General features: G+C 40.3%; 1 protein-coding gene across 1 annotated transcript in view; it reads right to left on the bottom strand.

Annotated features, from left to right (window-relative positions):
• The window catches only part of ARAP2 (ArfGAP with RhoGAP domain, ankyrin repeat and PH domain 2), a 1,093,539-nt gene that overhangs the window by 910,400 nt on the left and 162,191 nt on the right, over window positions 1–20,948 (bottom strand). Inside the window, exon 8 of the mRNA XM_069202133.1 lies at window positions 9,322–9,442. Within this exon, the coding sequence (XP_069058234.1) occupies window positions 9,322–9,442 (121 nt within the window). The remainder of the gene's footprint in view (window positions 1–9,321; window positions 9,443–20,948) is intronic.

Below are 20,948 nucleotides of genomic sequence, written 5' to 3'. Positions count from 1 at the left end.
TGGACATTATAACGTGGCTTAACTTCCTCACATGTGACTATAACTTTGCTCACACTTATGGGAGATGTGTGATGAGAGGGAATGAGTCCATAGGAATGCACTTTAACCAGCAAGCTACTTTTGACTTTTACAGTTGAGATAATTGACTGTGCCTATTAATTTGAGGCAACTTTCCTGCTTTTTACTTTTTTACAATATAACCCCTCCTAATTTTCCGCTAATGTTCACGGTGACATGTTTCGAGCAACTCAAACAGCCTTTTCATTTGTAATATTTCTCTTCTGCTTCCTGTATTTTAAATGTGTCTCTGAATTTTGTGCTGAGGTGCACATAAGTTGATTCTGTGGTAACTACACATTGACTCCAGTTTATGGGCAGACTCAAGTGTCAATAACGTTCATCTAGACTTCGTACAGGCAGACCAATTAAGCTTTCTCCTTTCTTCTGTGACTATATCGTATATCAAAATGGAAGATTCTTCTTTGCACAAAAAATCCCAATGATGACGCAGAAAAAGAGGGTCCAACATATATTCATACATATCATGTAATCAAAAGCATATAATGTAGTGTGATTTTAGTAAAGAAAATAATGTACGAGGGAAATTGTGCCCTCGGGGTAGTTCGCCATCATTGTAAACGAGCTTTATTAATCATGAAGTATTGAAAATTGTAGTAATCCGTCATAATTGCAAATGTATGCCATGATTTCTTAGTTGAAACTGTTTCGCTTAGCTTAAATTTAGTAGAGGCTTTGGCCTAGTTGCCTGGTCTCAAATTCTAACTGCGTGGCTTTTCCTTGAACTAATGAAACATATATTCTTGCTTGAAGTTGTATTTTTCCAGCAGAGATGACTAATACACTTATCTCCAAGGTTTCGTACTAGGCCGGTTTCATCCCCTTTGATACAAGGCCAGTCTGCAGGTGCGGACAATGAAGGTACAGATAGTAAAATAATTGGCAAACCATGTTACAACTTGTGTTCCAAGGCGCCAAGGACAATGTATGCATAAATGAGAGCTAGTAAAAAGAAAATTTTCATTGGACAATTTGAAGCCAACCTAAGAACCCTCCAATGGAGGACGCTGCAGAATTTGGAATGTTTCTTACTTAAACCCACTGGACAATGAGAAGTCAGCCATTTTCCTTGATGCCAATTTGAAGCCAGATGCCAGACTCCATTTTGGACGACACCCTGATGCCCTTTTCTCTATTCCAGAGAAAGAGACTTTAAGAATTCTCACCCTAGAGACTTTAACTTTGATTTGCCCCGTCTTGCCCATGAAGTAACTTTGCCCCATTCTTCTTGCCGCTGCAAGGAAGCTTGCCCTTAATTTTGCCCCTTTGAAACCTGCCCCATGCTGATCGAACTGGTACCTGAGGGACGAAGACTTTTCTTGAATGCTGATTGTATTTGGTAAATATGAAAGGATAATTGTATTATGCATTGTGTTTTTTTTCCTTTTAGGTACCAACTGCTATTTTTATAGTGTCTAAGCTAGAAGTTTTCCAAATTTGTGTTGACTAAATTCGTTTTGCATGAAATCCCACATGCCAATGCTAATTAGAGGTTAGTTGAGGTATTCATTCGATGCACCATATTAATTAGAAATCTTGTTATGCTGACCAATGTATGAAATTAGTCAAATACAGTTAGTCATATTAGTGATTTGCATTGCCATAACTGAGTGTATCATTATTCAGATTTTGCGTAGATTGCGCTTCTTCCGCCGCTATGGACAGCTAGCAATGTTCATCTACATATATCATTTGGTTTTGAGACTTATATACATTGTGTTAGCTTTGTTAATATAGGGAAATAAATTCACTAACTTTTAATAAACTGGTGTGATTATTCATGACTGAGAGGTCATGATGCGCCGAAATACCAACTGTTATTGATTTCTGATGTGCTATAATGATCTATTAATTGAGTATTGATTACCGATTGCAATAGTTATTGATTATTGATCTGAGTGACCCGACTATTCTAGGATGAGGAGAGCCCAGATTCACCGACCTCCAACGTGTCCAGGTACAGGTAATTTATAAGGGCTGGACGCGATATCACCAACGTCTCCTCTTCCTCACTAATGCTCTACAATCCAATGCTGATAAAGCATCCATTAAAAGACTTGAACAAGCTCCGCCATCACCTACTAAGTCTCCTCCTAATGCCTCTTACAACTTATTATTGGAAGAAATAAAATCTTTAAGCCCCTTCGTGGAAGACACTAATGCCAAACTGCAGAATCTTACAGATAGATGTCTCATATGGAAGAAGGAGTATCCACTGTATACCAGCACATTTCCAACTTTGAAGAAGCTCTTTCTAAGGTGAATTTCCTCCAAGAGCAGGTAATTACCCTACACAAACAGGCTAATAGATGAAATAACCTTTTAATTTATGGCCTTCCTTAGAACACAGAAGGAGCAAACCCTATCTCTTTTTTCAAAACATTCATACCACAGATTTTAAAAATACCTGCCCACCACTCAGTATACAATGGGCTTTTAGACTTGGTCATTCCTCCAAAGCTCTGACCACTTCTAAAAAAAACCTCGGGGAATCATCTTCTATTTTCTGGAATACACTGAATTAAGGCAGATTATCTCACATGCTAGACAAGTCAAGTGCATCTCTTGGTCTGGGCATGACCGATTCTTCTCTCAGGAATACGCTAAAAGTACCGCAGATAGACAAAGAGACTTCTTAAACATGCGACCAATGCTTTGCTCTCTTGGAGCATGCTTTGGGCTTTTTCACCCTTTCCTTTTCAGAGTCACATACAACAACAAGACTCACATATGAGGATCCATCTTGCTTAAAAGCCTTTTTTGCAACTCACAGGATGGCAAAATATTGACATTACTACATCAGCTAAGTCATCAAAATTATGTTTATGCTCTTGTTTTTTCTCTCTCATCTTTTATCTGTCTTCCTTCAGATTTAGACAGAATTTCCTTGAACAATATGTTATTATCATTCTTTCATTTTTATTATTCCATTGTTTTATCTAGTATTTCTCTTACATGGCAAAAACCATGTTGTCTCATATTCCTGTCTCCTGTTACATGTCATATTGTCCTTCATGAGCCTCCCTTCCCTCAGGGGTTTAGATGTACCGTCTTCTCATGTGGTCTCCCCCCCATCTTCATCAACAATATTCGTAGGAATGTTTACCTTTATTGTTACCCTTCTTGTTTCTTATTTTTCCTTTCTGTTTCATCCCACACTATCCTTACCCTCCCATCCCATTGCTTTAACTCTTATCATCCTCATCTCTTTCCTTCATTGTACTGATTTTATTGCCATGTCTCAATGTTTCCTCAATGATATTATTCATTTCATATGTCAGAATCTTTATTATTTTTTTCATATTTCTCTTAATGATAGTTCTGATTGCATCAAATGTATTGATATTTTAAAATGGGTTTAACACTGATTTCTTGGAATGTCAGGGTTTGAATTCTCCTATCTAAGGTCAAAGAATCCTAACACACTTATTAAAAGTTAATGCCATTGCTTTATGGCAAGAGTCTCATCTGAAGGAAAATGAATGTATGACATTATGCAAAGAATGGGTAGGTGAGGTGTTTTTCTCACTGTGTACTGTTAAAAGGAATGGAGTTATGATTTTATGTCACACATTCTTACCTGTTCAACTGATATCACAGTAACTGATTCATAGAGGATATGGATATGGCTTAAATTATGCATTAATAAGATCCCAATTGTTTTGTTCAATGTATTTGGCCCTTATGCTCCTGACTGCCAGTTTTGGTCTAATATTTCCCAGAAGCTTTTACAACACCCAGACAACAACTTAATACCAACAGGCGACTGTAACCATTTTGTTGACCCCTTTTTTGACAGGCACTCATCCTCACATTACATTCCAAATAAGTCTCAAAAAGCTTTGTACACGCTATTCATCAACGTCACTTGACAGATGCTTGGCAACTATGTAATCCTTCCCTCAGAGAGTATACATATTTCTCCCTAGTCCACCACACATAATTTTGTCTAGATCATATTTTTATTCACACCATCTTACTCAATCTCTACATGCTGCAGACATCGGCACCATTCTGATCTCTGATCATGTTCCAGTTTTGATTCAACTGGACCTCTTATGTCTTTCGTAAGAGGTGGAGATTTAATAATTCCATGCTATTGGACTCTACTTTAACCTCTTCTTTCCCTTCCTTTTTTCATGAATACTATCATTTTAACCTCTCTGGCAATACTTCCTTCCATATCATTTGGGATGCATTTGAAGCTTCAGCTCGTGATTTTATCATTAATTTTGTCTCTAAGAAAAATAAACATTCTCAGACTCGATCTAAATGACTATTCGAAGAAATGAAATGCCTTGAACATATACATAATACCTTACATAGACAACAATCCCTACAATAACTTATTAAAGCAAAGTTGCATTTCAATAACATATCCACAGATTCTGCCTCATCCTGTCTTCTTAAATCTAGTGCTAAATATTATGGAGGTCAGACTAAGTCTGGGAAATTATTAGCAAATTAATTTAAACAAAATAAATATTAATTGAGTCAATTATAGATGATACTGATCAGAGCTAATTCAGAGACTTGGATATTTTAAATCAATATCAAAACTTTTATACTTTTATACTAACTTATAAACGCCCAGGCACACACCATCAGAGCCTGACATTTTACAATATTTGCCTTCTGTTCAAAAAACAGATTTTTTTCAAATAGATTTTAGATCCCTGGGAAACAATCTCTCTCCTACAGAATTACATCTTGCTCTGCTATCCCTCAAAAAAGATAAAGCCCCAGGACTGGATGGTTTTACACCAAAATTCTATATTAACTTCTCTCTGTTTCTTTTACCCAAATTACATGATCTAATCCACTCTCTGACTCTTCCGCCTCATCCAGTTCTTTTCTTGATGCACTTATTTACCTTATCCCAAAAAGATGCGAAGGATGTACATTACTTTAAAAATTAAAGACATTTCTTTGATCAACCTAGATTATAAAATCTTACCTAAAGCACCATCAACCAGACTGGAAGCCTTTCTTCCCGATCTTTTAGAGAAGGAAAAATTTTGTTTTGTGTCGCATATATATCTTTTTCAGACAAAAAGCACCTGTTTTTTTTAGATTATATCAAAGTCTGCTGGTTTACCTGAACCTTTACCAGCCATTGCTTTATATGCCACAAATGCTTTTGATCAGGTAAATTGGTCTTTCCTATTTCACTCTCTTACATGCTTTGGTTTTGGTTCCAAAATCATTAACTTAATTTCTCTTCTCTATTTTTCACTTCATGCTGCTATTTGTGCTAATGGACTGACTTCCTTGTATTTTATCTGTGGCAGATGAGCACGTCAACGATGCCCCCTTCCTCCATTTCTTTTAACCTAGGCTCTGGAGCCATTCTGTCCAGGATGCAAACTGCAAACATTCATAAATTAGCTGCATATGCAGATGATATTTTGTTGTTCATATCAAAACCTCATTCTTCACTTCCTGCTTTCTCATCTGAGGTTACATCTTATGTGCTAGTATCTGGATACAAGTTGACTAACAACAAATGTGAAATTTTACACTTAAATAAATTTACCGTTAAACAATATTTTTCTTCCTCCAACTTCAAATGGCAATCTAATCAACGTAAAATATCTTGGTCTTCAATTTACTTGGTCACTCAACACTTCTACTTCCATTAATTCAGTTGCTTGTATTCATACAGTAAAATCATTAACAAATAGGTAGCATCCTTTACGTCTATCTTGGTGGGGTCATTTGGATACCATCAAGATGATGTTACTTCTCATTATTCTTTTCACCACATCCAACATTCCTCTAAATATTAGACTCAAATCATATAAACGAGTTTACTCAACTTTGTCCTCCTTTCTTTGGAATAAAAAAAGCCTTGTATGTTGTTATTTAAACTGAACCATCGTAAAGCAGAAGGAGGAATGAATTTCACTGATGTTGCTAATTATCATAAAGCATTCAAATTAAAAGAATCTATATATTGGATCACACCTTCACCTACATATACTCCATTATGGGTAGATTTAGAACACAAGTTCTAATCTCTTTTTTCATTTTGTGAATTTTTAACTTTTATGCCACAGCCTCAAAAACTATCTAACCATAATTTTAATCACACTTGTAAATTGCTGGCTTCTGTAACTCCATGCTCCCCTACAGACTTGAATACCTTTTTAGATTCCACCATTTGACATAATCGTTTCATACAAATAAAGAACAGACCTATCTACTGGTCAGCCTGGACATCTAACGGGCTAATCTGGGTTAAAAAAATATAATAATAAAAAACGTTTAGATCTTTCTCACAAGCTCAAACACTCTTCAGTTTATCATTGACTTCTTGTCACAGATTCATAACCCTACAGAATAGCATCTCTCAATCATACACTCACATTCAGTCACTCTCTCTAATTAGCACATCATCATCCATTATTCTTCCTAACCTCCTACACACAAATCCAAAGGCTTCTTCAATGTATACAATTCTTCAAGGCACCTCGAATGATTGAACTAAATCCAATACAGAAGTCACTTGGGAAAACTATCTTTGTACCACTATGCCTATTTCAATCTGGAAGCAGATTTGGATGAAGTTTAGGAAGTCCTCCCAGGCAGCAAATACAAAACAAACTATTTTCTTTACATACAATAAACCTTTTACATTACCTGCTCTTCTCCCTAAGATTAATTCAGACACTCCAAACACTTGCACCACAGACTGCCCTGAAACACCTAATATTTCGGTCCCAAATTAATTTAAGATTCTGTTCTAACACACCCTGTTCTATCTCCAATCTATTTTAGGCAGCATATCTAACGCATAAGCTAATGTTTCTTTTAGCGTGCAAAAAATTGATTTCCTCTTGGTATCTGCTTTTCAGCAAATTACTAATCACTGGAAAGACTCTAAACACTTGTCGTCTAGAGCATGGTGGTACGCAGTCTGTTATTATAATATATGAGATATTGCTTACATGCATCCCGCATTCCTTGTTCTAAACCAGAAAAAACTTTGGTTACCGATTACACAGTTTCTACATTAATATGATAATCATTTGCACCTCAACCCAATGCCAAGAAGTACTTCAACCTCCCTAACTTTTAATTCTGATTACATGATTTTCTTTGTTTACTATATAATGCATGATCCATATTTTACTGATTACCCTTTATTTACAATCAGACATGTATGTGTTTTACATGACATATGTATAAGCTACTCCTTCCCTTGCCCCAAGTATTTTATAGTTTTCACCTTTCAACAGTTGTACTTATAAGTTTCTCTATGACTGTATCTTCTTTGCATAAATAAACTTATTTGTAAACTTAAATAAGAACTGTAAATTATATAGTTATGTTAAAGATCAATTTCTAGTTTTTTTTTAATGATAGTCAAATAACTTTAGCTCCGTCTTGCTACTAATCATATGGAAATGATAATCCCACAACCAGTTTGGAATGTAAAGGCACTACTAAATACAAGATAAGGAGGAGTCTTAAATATTCTTAAAAAATGTCTTATGCACATAACCCAACTATCCCAAAGAGTGAAAAATGGAATTTGAAGGCAGATGTATGAAACATTTTTATGGTTGCAAATACTCTGATTTGGAGTTTGCAACAGCAAAAATGCTCTTTTGAATGTATGAACCCAATTTTAATGGTCTGTATACTTTTACCAACATCTAAAGTGGCACTACAACCCCATACTGAAAATCTAATGGGAAGGTATATGTTTCGAGGCATCCCTTCCAAATACCGATTTGGTATGCAATATATAAATGTTCTGCAAGCACAATATGGTTCTAAAACAATACAAAGTGAGACTCCTGAGGTGGATTGCTAACCCATTCACAAAAGGAAAATAGTTATCTTGGAACCCTTTCAACTTTGTGAATGATAAAAAAAAGTTTGTAATCTCAACCAAACTTTATTAAAAAAAACTATTTGTTTTGTAAATGCAGCCCTGTTTTATCGAAGTAAAATTGGCTGTATTATTTTTTTTAAATGTACTTTACTGAAAGATGACCACAGACACAGTGGTCTGCACCACTATCAGGCCACTGTCGCTGTGATGTCCTCAAATCAGATTGAATCTTAATTTGTGTCCCATCTCATTAATTCCCTTGGATTATGTCAGATAATGACCAACCTTGGATCATAATTTTACATACTAACCTTTTAATCCATAGGTTGGTTTGTAAAATTATTTGCTGGTCGCAAATGACGACCAGTGTTTTGCTACCAGTAAATAGTACAAGTACTACTGGCCTTAAGATCCTTGCAGAGTTCCACATTCCGCAGTCGAAATATGTGCTACTGAAGAATTTCCACTATGGATGGAGTGTCTGTCTTTTATACATCTGACTTTGTGAATTTGGCCCTGTATCTGGAATCTGGGTAGGAAATGCAACCACTGAAAGGTAACAGACTTATGCATTTGGTTATTCAGATTCAGTTTAATTTATTTAACCCTCTTTCCCTCAGTTTCAGGAAAATCCGTTTGAAGCCTGTTTTTATGTAGTGAGGGAGTTCTTTCTAAGAAAGTTTAAACCTAGTGAAATTAAAATCAATATAGAGACGATGATTAAACCAGCATTCTCCATACATCATATGTAGAAACATAAGTAATAAAGTGAAAATAAAAAAACAGACACTCTTGTACATTTTGCATTGGAAACGCACAATATTAAAACATTGGGCATATTCCCTCTAAAGGAAATGTACGAACCAAATGCGACTCAGCCCAAATGATTCTGAAAATGTCGTACAAATATAAAAGTAGCTCTCACTGGTCATTATCCATTTCTTCACTTTCAAAACTTGTGGAGCGGAGCAAACAATATAGTAGCATAAAATTTCCCAATACGTAATAGTAATGTGGGCAATTAAAATGGATACTTTTTTTCATCATTTTGTTTTTCACGGCTGTCAAAAAAACACACGAAACAAACTTGGAAAAACGTGAGTGTTTTCTAAGCACAAACTACTAATTAGAAATTAGCTTGTCCTACAGACTGGAAATGAGCACCATTGCTGAAAAGCACTAAGAGTGGCCCAGGGAACAGAATGCATGCAAGTACTCGATCATGTTTTCACCCAATGTGTCAAACCTTCAACAATCGCCGTAATTGTTTTATTGTGTTATTGCGGAAATGTAGAACGAAAAATTAAGATTAATACCTGCACAGAAGTTTTACCTAATCTGTGGTTAAGTATCTGCAACTATATTATTGTTATTAATTATCACAGATGCAACTTTCTTACCTTCCTTCTCAGTTCGAAAGACAAATTTCCTCTGGGATGTAAGCACTTCAAACTTGCTTTCTCCGTGAGCAGTCACTGTCTTTATTGCAGATACTGGAATGATGCCTTTAGAATACACCTCCTAAAAACGTATATTTCAAATAAATATTTGTACATAGCAACTAGAAACCACAGAATTGCAATAACAGTTTTAGTCAACTATTCAAAGCATGCCCTGCATAAAGACGCGTCAAGGAGATCTCGGGTACATTTTGGTCAGGGCATTCTTGCGCGAGCAATAAAAGCAACCTCTACCCACCTTGCGCAAGCTCGCTTCCTTCTAGAAATGTAAGGTGTCGGCGTGTACCATACCGACCTGCACAGCTAGTCATATTGCCTGGGGAATTTGAAAAAAAGGTGCTGCAAAAACACATCTGTTCAGCATTTTACCAATCTCTAGGCGGGTGGTCATTCTCTCAATCGTCAGAAACGTGGAATGGATATTGGTACGAAATTCGCTACCAGGACCAGCTCTAAGTACTTTCAAGGGGCTAATCTAATGAGTGAATTGGACAAGATTCTCTCCAATTCCTGGGATATCTGTTTAGATAAAATCCGATTATTCATATCAAGTAAACATTACCTAGACTTCCAACGTGACAACTTTCTTATATTTGAACCTTTTTACTTAACATGTTTAACATGTGTTAGACTCCTACTTGGAGAAACAGACACTATTTCACCACTGGAAATTGAGTGTAAAAGCTATGGCCTCATCATTATTCACCTTCCCAGCTCTTGAGAGCAGACCAGCGATCTATGCGATGGAAATCAGGTGAAGGCAGAAACTGTAGTCTATGCTTTTTTTCCATTCGAGTTCCATATTTTTTAGATTGTATGTGCAGAATTGGTTAATATAATTATGAAAAAGCAATCTTTATGAATTCAACCACATATCTACTTTTTTTTTTTTTAAGATTTAGTTTTTGTGTTTTTGTATGATTTCATCTTCCTCTTTGGGAGCAAGCATGTTGACACCATCAACTAATCAGGATATAATTTTCATAGTATTAAATACAATTGTTGCAGCCGAGCAAAGAGAAACACTACAAATACATTTTTTAAACATCAGTTTCATATTTATTCCTACTTTCATGCCGACCTAACATTTTAAACAAGTGGTCCAATCTTTAATCCGCACTTGATCAAAATTTAGTATAATCCTGAATATCAAAGCTACACATGTTGCCCCCTTCAAAGCTACTGTGAACACAGCAACAGCACTAATACTAGGCACTGGGAAGTACAACCACATCACACCCGTCCTGATTTCCCCTAAATACCTCCGAATCATAGTGCAAAGCACTCTAAAATTGGCGTGTATTATACACAAATTCCTGAGTTACCTCTAAAATGCTTATCCTATGTGGCCATAAACAACTTTAGAGTACAAATAGTCTTATGTTTGAATTTCCCAGACAACAGAGGTTTCTGAAAAAATACTTAACACACTAAACTGTGGAAATAAATCCCTCTCATTATCAACACATATCTATCACATGAAGTCTTCAAGAGAGAGTTGAAAAAGCCAATATTTCCAGCAATTCCTGCAAATAGCATAGAAACCACACAGGTGTGAGAGAAGTGCAGTACCCTTAAGGTTTGGCAGTTTTATGAATGAATTAGCGGAAAAGGATAATCCCTCCAAACGTTTCAATTTAGTATGCAAATTGCTCTAACGTATGCAGTAAATTTTACATTGCTTGTATCATGTATCATGTACGTGCTTCTTATAACATTTAGGGCAGTCAGATTTCTATGCACCCTTTAACTGTTCTTACTTATGTTTGCAAATACTGTGGCCCTTATTATGACTGCGGCGGTCTTTTGACGGTGGTCAGATATCCGGTGGCATTCATCACGGCGGTCAGCGGTGCTTGGGCAGTTCCACTGCCGGCACCACCACACCAGAAACAGACCGCCCATAGACTGACAACAAGTAATTCTGTGTGGCAGTCTTCTGGTGGCGCCTGCTGTGGAAACGCCGGGTCCCATTCTCTCATGGAGGAGTACCTTGTCGGACAAGGTGTCGTCCGCAAGGGGAGGTGGGTGAGGGTGTGTGAATGGGTGTGTGTGTGTGTGTGTGTGTGTATGCATGTCATGAATGGGGGGAGTGGGAGGGGGAGTGTCTGTGCGTGCATGTGTGCCTGTGTGTAAATGTGGCAATGGTGATGCATGTGTATATGTATGTGGACGGGGTGGGGATGGGTGAATGTGTAACGGGGGTGTGAGTGCATGCAGGTGTGTGTATGTATGGATGTGTATATGGTACGTGCGGGCAGTGAGGTATGATTTGGTTGGGGGTGTATTTGTTTGAAAATGACTGAGGGGCTGGGGGTTGTGTTATGTATGTAGTGGAAGGTAGCATGTGGGGGGATGGTGAGTGTAGGCGTGCATGTGTGATGTGTATTTGTGGGTGTCTATGGGGGTGAATGTTGTGAGTGCGTGTGTGAGTGGGGGTCTGTGTGTGTGTGTGTGTATATATGCAGGCATGTGTGTGGAGGTGTTTGGAGGGTATCCTGGTGACAGGAACTCAAGTCCCTGTCATTGGGATACCATTCTGCCAGCATTTTGTGGAGATAAGACAGCCAGGAAAATGGTGGCGGTGTCCCAAGTCGGAATAACCTCAGAGGTAATCCAACTCCTGCCGGGCTGCGGTAAAGCGGCGGGGTGCAGCGGTTTAGCAGTGGCCAAACCGCTGCAGTAGTAAAAAAATAGCGGTCTTCACTGCCGGTCCTGCGGTGGTGAGACCACCACAGCGGCATATGTCTCATGTAAAGTAAAAATACTTTCACTATGATAAGTTCAAAGGAAACCTCTACATTAGTGGTTCTTAACCTTTTGATTAATCACTACTGGAATCCTGGGAACCCTGCCCAGTCCATTCATGAAAGCAGGGGACCGTATCAAAAGCTATTTGCTGATTTGAGCCACAAAACAATACACAAAAATACAGACACAAGGATTGATCAGACAAATGCACAAACTATGGAATATTTTGCTTGATTTGCTTGACTCACAAGAAACCACAAACCAATCTGAGGATATCAACTTCACTTTCATTCTTCAATTTCAAAATCCCCTACAAAAGGAAAATAGAGTGATACAAAATAGATTCAATTTTAATAAATTAATTGACATCAAAATGACAAAAATCTAAACAGCAGAACCAGAGTTATAATGTGCTTAAAGATTAAAGTAAAAATTAGCACCTAAATTATCTAAGTGACAACTGTAGACATTTAGTTGTGCAACACTGGGGAAAAGTCAAAAGTTATGGCCGACCACAATGGAGTGTGGTTCGGATACAAGAAGTGGGCTGAGCTCGCTCTCTGCTTACCTTCAGACTTAGAAGAATTTTTTTAAAGAAAAATGCCCCAGAAGTTAAAGTTTAGTGGGGTAAGGCAGCCGGTGGTGTTTGGGGAGGAGGCATCATTGGGGAGCCACTTGAGGTTGAAGTGAGTACCTGATATTTTACTTGGATCTCAGGCAGGCTGCTTTCTTCCCCCGGCACTGAGACTTATCATCTGCATCGGCACCGCCTCTATGAATTGCCTCAACATGCACCTATCCATCCACAAAGGTTAGCTTGTGCTCGAATGGAGCTGAGGCTTTCTAGCGCTTCTGGAAACCAATGGTTTATGGGTAAGAATAACCGAGTAGACTAAGACACTTGCACCTGACACAACAGCTGTGAGTAGCAAAACTGCAAGATACTGTTCTGTGGAGGTGCAGCGCAACTCAACTAGGCACCAATGGGCCTGACATACTAGGGAATGTCTCTATGTGACAATGTTCTGAGGGCTGAGAGACTGAAATCCATAAATATCACATACATACCTTTATTATCTGTGACAAAATCATATATGGAGAAAACTGATATTCCTAATAACCTAGGCAGGTCAAATAGAATAAATGTCAATGAATTTCTTCGGAGTGATTTGGGTGTAAAATGATACACTGAGGAAATGGTACTATCGAACAGACGTTCTCCCCAAATTGCCAGAAATGTGCTGCTTCAGGGACCTGTTGGGGTTGAGATAGACTTCATAAGGCCCATTCGGGGATGAATCTAATCATCAAAACCTGAGAGGAACCAGTTGGTGACTTTGCATTGGTTGATTTTCTTCATCTGCACTGAAAATTGAGGGTAACAATTCATCAGCCCTCCGTCATTCCAAGATGACGCTAGGGGGACAGCAGAAGACGTACGAGGCCTGTAAACTGAAGGAGCAGCAGGGGAGAGCCCCAAATCAGCAATACGGTTTCTGGCTTCCAGATCCTTAGATCCGAAGTACCCTCTGGAAACAGGCACTGGAAGGATGCATAGGTCTGCAATCAGTGTGACAACAGCAAAGTGCCTTATTTAGGGGTATTGCCTGGTTCAGATGGAGAGGCACAGGCTCCAGAGTGTTGAGCGCTGCTGCTCTGTTGAGAGGAATGGTCCTGCGATGGAGAGGATCTCATCACGAAAACTAGAGTTACAGACTTGAAATTCAGCACTCCCCCAAAGTAGAAAAAGCCTAAAATATCAGGGGCAGCATGCTATAGATTGCCTTTGTCAAGAACTCCTTGAGCATCATGAGAGATGAGACAGTTTTGGGAATGGCCTATCAAACCCAGGGTGAAGCTCTCCTTTTTATATACAACGAAAATATCAAGTGTATCAACAAGAAAATATTGTGCATAGAAAATAGTGCACATAGAAGCCTGCTTTCAGATATTAGCCTCGAGGATGACCAGCATGGTGGAAAACAGAGTTAAAACACTATTGAAAAGGCGGACAGGGATGGAGTCCTTGGAACAGACATCAAGTGGAAGGAGAGCAGAATGCCACATTCAGAGATATTGCTGGTGTGGTCATGGTTAAGCTAACAGGATCACAAGACTGGGTGTTCCAGTCTTCAATGGCAGTCCACAAAGAATGCACTTTTTTTCCATCTGAAACTTTCTGCCTCTTTGTGGTATCCTACCCAGCTGCGGGTAGGAGAGCGAGAGAAAATGCATGTGTTTACACAGGTACAAGTTGCATAAGAGTACCTGTAGGCCAAGCAGCGATTCCACTACTGCCAGGCTTCAGAAGTGGGGTCCCTTGAATATGCAGTGCTCCCCTATTTACTTCTTTGTAGTTGGCAGCCTGAACTACCTGCTTCGGGAGGACTTTAGATGATGGGGCCACATGGAGAGGCTCTGACTGAGGTGCTGGTGATTCTGTTAAGTCCTTCTACTGCTCTCTTTTTTTGGTATTATTTTGGTTCTTCCGAAAAATGACAAGGTATCCATTGCACTTGTACTGTAGAATTATTCTACAAAGAAGAGATATTCTAAAAGAAAGCTATGCGCCATACGCAAACATGAGAAATTCTTATTTCCCATGCTGAGTACAAATCAGTTCAACTTCAAATTACAGGGGCCACTTAATGACCCAATCGCGGATATTAAAATTCCATCAATATATAAACTGGACACATGTAAGTGAGCACCGAGTCCATTTGACAGAGTGATATAGTCATTTATAAGTACACATCTATAAATTAGTGCCTCAAATGTTATCGAGTCAAAACCATGGTCTTGTTATATTGTACATTTCATAACGCACTTGCAAGGTGCCATCACTTCAGTTTTCATCTTTTGTTCCCAGCCTTCCTGGCCATGTCTGGCTGTTTCCTGGCCAGAAGAGGAACGCCCCCCCCCCCCACCAAGGGGGTGATATAGTGTTCGGAAGGAGTCCGGCTCTGTCTGCGCCCGTAGTCCCCGACTCCCGCAAATCCGCGCCCAGAATAATCTGAGCCTGAGGTCTGTAGAGCTGGTAATGCCAGGTCTAGATACACGACAACTGGTAGAAAGGAGGAATGCTTTCTCTCTGAATATACCAATCGGCATAATCATAAAGATGCCCTAAGCGTCATCGAATCTGTGTTGCCCAGTGCTTTTTGAGCCGGTAATTTCTGGAGCTCGGCACCAGCATTTAGGATTGTCTGTGACACGATGGTCGTGTCTGTTTAATTTATAGATGAGCACAATGGTTATTAATTCAATATTTACTAAAAATGACTAATACCTGCCGCTCAAGCTATTGTCATAGCTTGAAAGTGCCTGGAATAGTCTGAACCGTTACATCTGCAGCAGGTCAGAGGTTATGTTGGGACTGCCAATGGCAGCGCTGGCGAGGGAAGTGGGTGATGAAAGCGGAATTGACCTTCTGACGAGGGCCCAAGCACCTATTTTTTCTGCAAATGAAGCACTGGTCATACCCGAGACTTATAAACCTCCTGCAAACGCCAAACGCGGAACACATGCGAAAACGTGGCAACCGTGAATGAGTATACTTCTTAAAATAAATATTAGATTTAGTATACTTCTTAAAATAAGTGTCAGGCATAAGGAGCATGTTCTATTGCCTTCTTCGTAAGAATGATTTTCAATTCTCAACAAACACATCGAAAGGAAATAGGGGAACATGTGCAAATCATTAAATGCTTAAAAAACTGCAGCATGTTTAGCATTTAACATCAGCACTAGAATAAACAGTATTAAATATTCTGGTTCTGAACTGCTATAAAATGAATAATGTTAGGAGATCGTTTTTTTGTTGTTAAAATGTTTAGCGTTGTAACTGTGGTCAAATTAGACGTTAGCTGAAAGCGAATTACTGGTATTTTTCTGACACCTAGCGCTCAAAGACAGCAGTGCAATTGCTTTATTGATCATTATTGTTGCGATATTGGTATTTGACATGCTTCCACGCTACGTTGCTGTCAAGCGCATACATCTGATCTTTCTTTTATTCATTTTGCTGATGTAGTTAGTTACTACAAAAATCGTATTCTGTACTTTTGCGCGATTGGGCAAGAGGGAACTGCATAAGCACATACCTTACTTAGGAGGTACGGATATTCTGCTGTAGGTGTTACTAAGAACACTGAACCTTAGAAGTGGTTAGGTGAAAATCCACCAGACCAAGAATTGGTCGAAAAGTGCTTAGCCACGCGATATCAGAAACATGTCGTCTTTGAAGCAAATTGTATACATTTGCCTATATCGTACCTCTATTTCCCAAATGTGGGATAGATTTAGCGTACATATAAATAAGACCTACTGACTCACCTATGTCTTCAGTAAGCGAGAGCATCCCTAGCCTTGGTTGCCCTCCGGGATGGGGATCTTTTTTCAAAGATTTGGCATTTCAAAGCATGGCAAATAGAGCCAGAATCTCAAAATCATTCGCGAATGTAGGAAGCAGTACTGCAGGCGTACTCTCACATGCCTTTCTGAAGCCCAAAACGTCCAACTCCCTATTATCTAAAAGTGCTAAGAGGCTACCGCCCTTTGTCTTTGTACTTGTTCTTGATGGATAGTTACCAAATAGTATCATTTTGTCGCATTTTAGAGGTTTGGGGTCCAATTGAAAAAGGCATGTAAGAGTATGTAAACATTATTTCAGGAGTAATATTTTACATCAACATGCCTTTGTGAATAGGCTACAGAATCTTTTATTGGTAAGGGGTTGATGTAGGAGGCTGGACTGGCTTGTAGTGAGTACCAAGGGGTACTTGCACCTTGCACCAGGCCCAGTTATCCCTTATTAGTGTATAGGGTGTCTAGCAGCATAGGCTGATAGATAATGGTAGCTTAGCAGAGCAGCTTAGGCTGAACTAGGAGACGAGTGAAGCTCCTACAGTACCACTTAGTGTCATATGCACAATATCATAAGAAAACACAATACACAGTTATACTAAAAATAAAGGTACTTTATTTTTATGACAATATGCCAAAAGTATCTCAGTGAGTACCCTCAGTATGAGGATAGCAAATATACACAAGATATATGTACACAATACCAAAATATGCAGTAATAGTATTAGAAAACAGTGCAAACAATGTATAGTTACAATAGGATGCAATGGAGACACACAGGGATAGGGGCAACACAAACCATATACTCCAAAAGTGGAATGTGAATCACGAATGGACACCAAACCTATGTGACCTTGTAGAGGGTCGCTGGGACTATTAGAAAATAGTAAGGGTTAGAAAAATAGCCCACCACAAGACCCTAAAAAGTGAGTGCAAAGTGCACTAAAGTTCCCCAAAGGACATAGAAGTCGTGATAGGGGAATTCTGCAGGAAAGACACAAACCAACAATGCAACAACGATGGATTTCCAGTCGAGGGTACCTGTGGAACAAGGGGACCAAGTCCAAAAGTCACAAGCAAGTCGGAGATGGGCAGATGCCCAGGAAATGCCAGCTGTGGGTGCAAAGATGCTGCTACTGGACAGTAGAAGCGTAGGTTTCTGCAAGAACGACAAGGGCTAGAGACTTCCCCTTTGGAGGACAGATCCCTCACGCCGTGGAGAGTCGTGCAGAAGTGTTTTCCCGCCGAAAGACCGCCAACAAGCCTTGCTAGCTGCAAATCGTGCGGTTGGTGTTTTTGGATGCTGCTGTGGCCCAGGAGGGACCAGGATGTCGCAAATTGCGTCAGGGGACAGAGGGGGCGTCGAGCAAGACAAGGAGCTTTCTCAGCAGCAGGCAGCACCCGCAGAAGTGCCAGAAACAGGCACTACGAGGATGCGTGAAACGGTGCTCACCCGAAGTCGGACAAAGGAGTCCCACGTCGCCGGAGAACAACTTAGGAGGTCGTGCAATGCAGGTTAGAGTGCCGTGGACCCAGGCTGGACTGTGCACAAAGGATTTCCGCCGGAAGTGCACGGAGGCCGGAGTAGCTGCAAAAGTCGCGGTTCCCAGCAATGCAGTCTGGCGTGGGGAGGTAAGGACTTACCTCCACCAAACTTGGACTGAAGAGTCACTGGACTGTGGGAGTCACTTCGACAGAGTTGCTGGATTCAAGGGACCTCGCTCGTTGTGCTGAGAGGAGACCCAAGGTACCGGTGATGCAGTTCTTTGGTGCCTGCGGTTGCAGGGGGACGATTCCGTCGACCCACAGGAGATTTCTTCGGAGCTTCTAGTGCAGAGAGGAGGCAGACTACCCCCACAGCATGCACCACCAGGAAAACAGTTGAGAAGGCGGCAGGATCAGCGTTACAGAGTTGCAGTAGTCGTCTTTGCTACTATGTTGCAGTTTTGCAGGCTTCCAGCGCGGTCAGCAGTTGATTCCTTGGCAGAAGGTGAAGAGAGAGATGCAGAGGAACTCGGATGAGCTCTTGCATTCGTTATCTAAGGAATCCCAAGAGACAGAGACCCTAAATAGCCAGAAAAGAGGGTTTGGCTACCTAGGAGAGAGGATAGGCTAGCAACACCTGAAGGAGCCTATCAGAAGGAGTCTCTGACGTCACCTGATGGCGCTGGCCACTCAGAGCAGTCCAGTGTGCCAGCAGCACCTCTGTTTCCAAGATGGCAGAGGTCTGGAGCACACTGGAGGAGCTCTGGACACCTCCCAAGGGAGGTGCAGGTCAGGGGAGTGGTCACTCCCCTTTCCTTTGTCCAGTTTCGCGCCAGAGCAGGGCTAAGGGGTCCCTGAACCAGTGTAGACTGGCTTATGCAGAAATGGGCACCATGTGTGCCCATGAAAGCATTTCCAGAGGCTGGGGGAGGCTACTCCTCCCCTGCTTTCACACCATTTTCCAAAGGGAGAGGGTGTAACACCCTCTCTCAGAGGAAGTCCTTTGTTCTGCCACCCTGGGCCAGGCCTGGCTGTACCCCAGGAGGGCAGAAGCCTGTCTGAGGGGTTGGCAGCAGCAGCAGCTGCAGTGAAACCCCGGGAAAGGCAGTTTGGCAGTACCAGGGTCTGTGCTACAGACCACTGGGATCATGGGATTGTGCCAACTATGCCAGGATGGTATAGAGGGGGCAATTCCATGATCATAGACATGTTACATGGCCATATTCGGAGTTACCATTGTGAAGCTACATATAGGTAGTGACCTATATGTAGTGCACGCGTGTAATGGTGTCCCCGCACTCACAAAGTCCGGGGAATTGGCCCTGAACAATGTGGGGGCACCTTGGCTAGTGCCAGGGTGCCCTCACACTAAGTAACTTAGCACCCAACCTTTACCAGGTAAAGGTTAGACATATAGGTGACTTATAAGTTACTTAAGTGCAGTGTAAAATGGTTGTGAAATAACGTGGACGTTATTTCACTCAGGCTGCAGTGGCAGGCCTGTGTAAGAATTGTCAGAGCTCCCTATGGGTGGCAAAAGAAATGCTGCAGCCCATAGGGATCTCCTGGAACCCCAATACCCTGGGTACCTCAGTACCATATACTAGGGAATTATAAGGGTGTTCCAGTAAGCCAATGTAAATTGGTAAAATTGGTCACTAGCCTGTTAGTGACAATTTGAAAGAAATGAGAGAGCATAACCACTGAGGTTCTGGTTAGCAGAGCCTCAGTGAGACAGTTAGGCATCACACAGGGAACACATACATATAGGCCACAAACTTATGAGCACTGGGGTCCTGACTAGCAGGGTCCCAGTGACACATAACAAACATACTGAAAACATAGGGTTTTCACTATGAGCACTGGGCCCTGGCTAGCAGGATACCAGTGAGACAGTGAAAACACCCTGACATACACTCACAAACAGGCCAAAAGTGGGGGTAACAAGGCTAGAAAGAGGCTACTTTCTCACAGTTGATTATTGTGTTGGCTGAGACTTTTGCAGCCACACTATTAGTAGTCACAATTAGAGACATCACATTTTATAAAACACACAGTGTAATAAATCTGAAACCTATGATATCAAATGTTCCCACTTCTTTTCATCTATTTGTAAGATTTATTTCCCATAACTGACAGAGGAATACGGTTCGCCATTCATATATTAACTGAGGGTTTTCTTTGCCGATTTACAATGTCTCATGAGATCAACTTAAGGATAAGCCAAAGTCCTGAAAGCCCAGGTGAACCTCCGATCCTGCAATCCAATGAAATCCAATGTACAACTAAAAATGATAACACCCAGGTTAATCTGCGATACATAGGATTCTACAGTCCCTGTCTAAAAACTCACCTCTAATTTCTTTTTAATTAATGACTTGTGATCCACCCAGGCGCCGTTTCTAAAGAAATTACATCAGAACTCAACTGTAATAAGTTATTGCGGTTGAGTCAGTGCTTTAAATGGGCCGGTACTGTCTGGTACTGAGTATTTTGAGAGGGTGACTACCTGCGCTTTTTAAGAAAAACGTAATACTTTTCATTGGGGAGCACCGGCACTTCTCAGAAACAAGCAGGTACTCTGATACACTTCTATTTTTCCATTTCAAGCACTGAGTTGAGTATTGATGTCACAAAACCTGCTGCCACAGCCAGCAGCTGAGGGTAAAGGCAGGTCACGGGGCAAAAATAAAGCAGCAGCTTAAAGAAGAAAAATGAAACTGACAACCAGAAAGGAAAATTAGGACAATATGTTTATTTTTTTCACTCCTTAGGTAATCATTGAAAAATGAGAATCTATCTGCATGTGCCTACACATTCTAGGCTACTGCCCTTTTTTTTTTTAAACTGACTTGCGATAAACTGATTCAAATATCTTCTTGCAACAAATATCTCACAGCTTGTTAGTTTGTGGGTGAGGGGATAGTGTGACCATGTATTATAATGGATTTTTTTCCCTTTCTGCA

This window comes from Pleurodeles waltl, chromosome 1_2, assembly GCF_031143425.1.
Source record: "Pleurodeles waltl isolate 20211129_DDA chromosome 1_2, aPleWal1.hap1.20221129, whole genome shotgun sequence".
Lineage (NCBI taxonomy): Eukaryota > Metazoa > Chordata > Amphibia > Caudata > Salamandridae > Pleurodeles > Pleurodeles waltl.
Note: the sequence above shows the minus strand (reverse complement) of the source record. Positions and strands in the feature narration are given on the sequence as shown.